The sequence below is a fragment of the Cebus imitator genome, unplaced genomic scaffold (genome assembly GCF_001604975.1).
Source record: "Cebus imitator isolate Cc_AM_T3 unplaced genomic scaffold, Cebus_imitator-1.0 Scaffold20, whole genome shotgun sequence".
NCBI lineage: Eukaryota > Metazoa > Chordata > Mammalia > Primates > Cebidae > Cebus > Cebus imitator.
Genome location: NW_016107335.1, coordinates 6845767 through 6851800, shown reverse-complemented (window position 1 = coordinate 6851800; position 6034 = coordinate 6845767). Strand labels below are relative to the sequence as shown.

Below are 6034 nucleotides of genomic sequence, written 5' to 3'. Positions count from 1 at the left end.
GCCTCAGCCTCCTGAGTAGCTGGGATTACAGGCACACACCACCATGCCCAGCTAATTTTTTGTATTTTTAGTAGAGACGGGGTTTCACCACGTTGACCAGGATGGTCTCGATCTCTTGACCTCGTGATCCACCCGCCTCGGCCTCCCAAAGTGCTGGGATTACAGGCTTGAGCCACCACGCCCGGCCAACAACAGGGTTCTTATAAAGTTATCTGTAAAAGCTCTTCACATACGAAATATGAAAATATTTTTGTAAAGTAAGGATTAAAACCTCATGGTGAAACTCATATATACTATTTATATTACACATCAAAAATACAAAACAATAAACAAAGGTTTCACAGGAAGCAGCTAATTTTGATGTCCTAGAAATTACATTAACACACAATGTTAGAATAATAGACTTAACTCAAACTTTAACCATTTAAATATGTTGATTTGATTTCTTAAACATAGAAATTGTATAACATTTTAAGACAAGATGAATTACCAGCACAAATATCACAACCCCCCCCAAATTAAAAAGACTAGATTTGTATAACACTTTGAATCTAATGGGTAACACTCAAATTATAATTTTTGAAATCTATACAAGCTCTGAGGTAATATTTTGAATAGCTTGTAAATAATCTCTTAATATAATGGCTAATATCAATTAATTAATTAATTCCAAAAACCTTTGTGTTCCAATGTGCTCAATACTATAGACCAAATATCAATCAAAATGCACTCTGTTCTACAGGACCACACCATCTCATTCAACAAGCTATTGAAAGGAGGAATGCTAAATGATGTGTTTATTTTTCAACATCATTTAATTTTTAGATAAATATTATGCTAATATACTAAACCAGGGGTTCTAATAGTTTTTCAATGTTTTTTCTTGGGTTCTCCAAGTAGACTAATATTTTCTGCAAATAATGGTATTTGATCTCTTCTTCAATAGTTGTGTAATTCCTATTTTATTTCCTTATTTTTCCTGGCCAGTGAACTGGTTAAAGTAAGAAATTACCATTGGTTGGTGAAGTCGTAAGAAAGTACAGAAAGCACCTACAACAGTATCTGGGATACATAAAGTGATCATCCATGTCTTTCCCGTGACATTTTATAATATTTTTTAAAACATTACCATCAACTGCTTATCTTGATATGACACTGGGTCTTTGGCAGAGTGGATTAAAAAGAAATGAAACCTTGCATTCTAGAATAATCCTAGTTTTTAAACAACTGGAATTATAATCACCTTATAGTTGGTATGTTATTGTGGCAGCTGTGGTTTGAAGTTAAGATACCTGAGTCCAAATCCCTAATCTAATAGTTAGTTCTGAGCAAACATGTGCAACAGTTTTTTTGTTTTTTGTTTGTTTGGTTTTTTTCAGACAGTTTTGTTCTCGTTGCCCAGGCTGGAATGCAATGGCACAATCTCAGCTCACTGCAGCCTCTGCCTCCCAGGTTCAAGCCATTCTCCCGCTTCAGTATCCCAAGTAGCTGGAATTACAGGCACCTGCCAACATGCCTGGCTAATTTTTTGTATTTTTAGTAGAGACGGGGTTTCGCCATATTGGCCAGGCTGGTCTCGAACGCCTGGCCTCAGGTGATTCACCTGCCTTGGCTTCCCAAAGTGCTGGGATTACAGGCATGAGCCACCACGCCCAGCCACATGTACGGTGTTTATAATCTCTACAATCAATCAGTTTGTAAAATGGTGATAGTACTAACCTCAGAAAGTTACAGATAAGACAATGTAAGTGGAGGTGCTTCCTAGAGTATTCATTATAGAGAGTACTCAAATTTTTTTTTTTTTTTTGAGACTGAGTTTCACTCATGTTACCCAGGCTGGAGTGCAATGGCGCGATCTCGGCTCACCGCAACCTCTGCCTCCTGGGTTCAGGCAATTCTCCTGCCTCAGCCTCCTGAGTAGCTGGGATTACAGGCACGCGCCACCATGCCCAGCTAATTTTTTTTTGTATTTTTAGTAGAGACGGGGTTTCACCACGTTGACCAGGATGGTCTTGATCTCCTGACCTTGTGATCCACCCGCCTCAGCCTCCCAAAGTGCTGGGATTACAGGCGTGAGCCACCGCGCCTGGCTCAAATTTTTTTTTTTTTTGAGATGGAGTCTCGCTCTGTTGCCAGGCTGGAGTGCAGTGGTCTGATCTCAGTTCACCACCACCTCCGACTCCCTAGTTCAAGTGATTCTGCTGCCTTAGCCTCCCAAATACCTGGGACTACAGATGCACGCCACCACGCCCCGCTAATTTTTATATTTTTAGTAGAGACAGGGCTTCACCATGTTGGCCTGACTGTGTCTTGAACTCCTGACCTCTGATCCACCCACCTCGGCCTCCCAAAGTGCTGGTTTCACCATGGTGGACAGTCTGGTCTCAAACTCCTGATCTCAAGTGATCCGCCCACCTCGGCCTCCCAAAGTGCAGAATTACAGGTATGAGCCACCACGCCTGGCCTGAACGTAAGTTTTTAATTCACTTGGGTAAATATACCTAGGAATTGGCTCTGAATCCATTTCATACACTATTGTTTTATTTTAAATAAAATTTTTACATGTTTCTTCTTTTCCAGTATACTATCCAGTTTGAAAATTCTGATAAACATCTGGTTTATAATAGAAGATAATGGCAAAATGATTTCATTTTTCTGGAATGAGTCCTTCACATAATATACACCAATGTATTTTAAGACCAAAACATTAGGAAATAATAATAATATCAATTCCTAGTAAACAAAAATACTTCCTGGTTCCCCAATACTTGCTCCCAGCTAAACCCAGTATCTCTCCATGAGCTCAGTCCTCAGTTAAGTTGAATACTCTCAAATGATGTATAATGGTCTTTGCGGTGATTTCTTAGTGCAGAAAAAATAATAATGTCTCCAACTATAAGAAGGTTAAAAATAGTTCTTCGAAGTCGAAATTATGAGACTCAATCTCTTCTCTATCATGTATTTAGTATGTACTGTGACCATCACTTTAAGCAAAGGACTGGAGCTGTTATGGCTCCAGTTACTAAGAGGTCTCAGAGCTGTCGCTTTTCAGCAATGTATTTTTATATATCATTTAAAACCGGTCAAAAAAAATCACTAGTCAAAATCACTTATGAATGACACATCATTAATTGTTTATAGTTTCTATTTTGCAAACCTATTTATTACCTGTTCTAGCTGTTTCTGAACCATGCTTTGCTGCTCAGTAACATGCTTGAGTTGTTCTGCATCTTCTTCTGGAAATTCACGCCCAGCTTTCTTGGCAGTACGTTGTTTAGCTGACAGAGCCTTCTTAGATTTTCTGTGAGCACCAATTTGTTCTTCGAGATACTTCTGCTGCATCTGAAGCAGCTGCTGGGTCTCCTGGAGCCACTCTTCATACTGCTTACGCTGTGAATCATCTGAGGAAAAATTAAAATTTGTGTTAATTTTCTAAAGGGTCCAATATTATAAGTTACATAAATCTATTCTGTAAGGAAGTGGTTTCACCATGACCATTTAATAGAAAATTTGAAAACACTATACTAAATATTAGACCATTATGTAATGATAAAATATCAGATCTTATAAAAATATTTAATTCAGAAAGTCAGAGAATGCACACTCGTATGACTGGTTAACTCAGCACTGATAAATATCACAAATCCAATCTTGGAAAAGCAGAAGGCTTATGTAATGGAATTCTCTTTTTATTAAACAAATTCTCTACCCTATAAGCCAAATTACATACTAAGGTATATATGCATTTTATAAATAAAACCTTCACATATTTTGAAGAGACAAAGACATATCCCATTAAGGTCTAGCACAAAGACTAGGAAATCACTTCCTAAGTTAATTTTCCTGAGTTTGATAAGTTCTTTCCTATTTCTTAATAATGGAAAAATATTCTAAACGGAGAGGGAGGGAACCCAGAATGCTTTAAAAGGGAATAATTTAAAGTCTATGACTTATAAAGGAAATCCATAAGTTAAAAACATTGGTAATTATTATTAATTCTGTAATTTATATTTTTTAAAGTAAGGGGAGGGAATAGTTAACCAAGTAAAATATTTTCTACGTTTACAACTGCCATTAATTCTCCCCAAATGGTAATCTCTCTCATTTTGTAACAATATTCTCTTCTTTACTCTTTAAGGGCACTTTACTTCATTGATACCAAGTCCAAGGCGGGGGGAGGGAAAAGTCATCATATGTAGTGAAATTCTGAATATACCTTTTTGACTCACTATGAGACAAAGGAATGAATAAATACATTTCTAAGGACATTCGATGATAACATCAATGATAACAGAATATTGTCATACATTAAGAATCCAACCAAAGCCAATGGGCACAATAAAGCCAGAAAAAGCCAGTTGGTATAGTCGTTTACTTGTTTTTAATGCAAATGTGTATTCAAATTATAGTAATAATTAATGTAGGGGGAATTTTAAAGGTCAGACTTTGGGTTTGTTCCTAAACCCAGAAGTTCCAGTACAGGTATGAACTTGAAATCTAGTCTACTAAATTTGAAGGGCATTTTTTTAAGAACAGGCTTTTTCACAAGATTTCAGAAGTTCTGCTTCTGGTAGAATGAGACCTACCGCAAGGAAAGCCTTTCTGGTTTCTGGAACCAGGAGAGCAGAGGTGAGCAAAATGAAAAATAATGGTGAAAAAAAAGTTAGCTAAACAGTCTGAAGATTTCAGAAAGGTTCAGTTTGGGGAGAACTTTAAATACTATCCTGAACCACCTTGGGACCCCTGCAGATAACTAGAAAGGATTCAGGGGCACCTTGCATACCTGACCTTCACACCATGCTGCTAACCCAACTTATTGCTAAGTATAGTCCCTTTGTTTTGCCCATTTAGTGTCCTCATCACTTAGGAAGACAGTTCTTAGATCAAAACATGGCTTAATTCTACAGGTTGTAAAGTGCCCAATTTATATACAAAAACAGCAACAACAATATTGAAGAGAATGGGGAAGATGTTTTTTCTGTATTAAAATACTTTTCTCTAACTATAATTCTTCATGCACAGTGAAAAAAGCAATGAAAACACACGCCTTGAAGAAGAGGTGCCTAATAGGACAGTGACGTTTAGTAAGACATGAGGGCACCTGGGCTTGAACTGGCGTACCTACACTCACTTCAGGTTTAGAACAGCACACATAGAGTGCAGACAAGCAATCCCCAGAAAACATTAACTTATTAGATTTATACTTACTGACAAAGCCTGGACCAAAATTTGGAGGATTAGGCCTAGAAATCTGATGTGTTATACTGCCATCCTAAAATAAGTAAAATTTACAAATATGTTTATTCCACATTTCAGTTAAAGGGGGAAAAAACTTTAAAAGAAAGAAAGAAAAAGAAATGGAAGAAAAAACCCTTTAATTTCCTAAGATATCTTTTAAAGTTTTGATTTTTATAAAAAGTAGAATGATCTTAGTGGTGGCAACCTAAATCTGAAAACTTATTACTATCTCTGAACTATTATACTGTCTAGATTTTGACTGAAAAACAATTATGCTTAAGGTAAAAAATTATCAGAAGTATAATACAGGGCAAATCAATTATTGCTAATAATAAGCTAGAGATCCACATTAAAAAAAATTTCTCTCTTCTTGATGAAGTTTACCTGGTTTCTTCTTCAATCAAACACAAGTTCCAGATTAACTAAATGCCACTCCACAGCATGGTTATTTATAATAAAAACTAATGTCTCTAACATGCACAAATATAAAGAAAAATATGCTAATAAAAATATTAGTCTTATTTTCTACACACTCCTGTAGTCCCAGCTACCTGGGAGGCTGAGGTGGGAGGACCACTTGAGCCCAGGTGTTTGAGGCCAGCCTGGGCAACACAGCAAGATCCTGTCCCTAAAAAATAAAAACTTAAAGTATTTATTTAGTTTTATTTTTGAGTTAAAAGTCTTATTTCTAGGAGGCTGAGGCAGGAGAATCGCCTGAACCCAGGAGGCGGCGGTTGCGGTGAGCCGAGATCGCACCATTGCACTCCAGCCTGGGTAACATGAGTGAAACTCAGTC

At 37.0% G+C, this 6034-nt stretch overlaps 1 protein-coding gene across 17 annotated transcripts in view; it reads right to left on the bottom strand.

The window, feature by feature from the left end:
- Positions 1 to 6034, bottom strand: part of KMT2C (lysine methyltransferase 2C) — a 303056-nt gene that overhangs the window by 31050 nt on the left and 265972 nt on the right. For all 17 annotated transcript variants that reach the window (XM_017519871.2, XM_017520002.2, XM_017519879.1 and 14 more), the window contains 2 exons: positions 5209 to 5272; positions 3169 to 3401 (listed from right to left, as the gene is read on the bottom strand). In XM_017519871.2, the coding sequence (XP_017375360.1) occupies positions 3169 to 3401; positions 5209 to 5272 (297 nt within the window). The remainder of the gene's footprint in view (positions 1 to 3168; positions 3402 to 5208; positions 5273 to 6034) is intronic.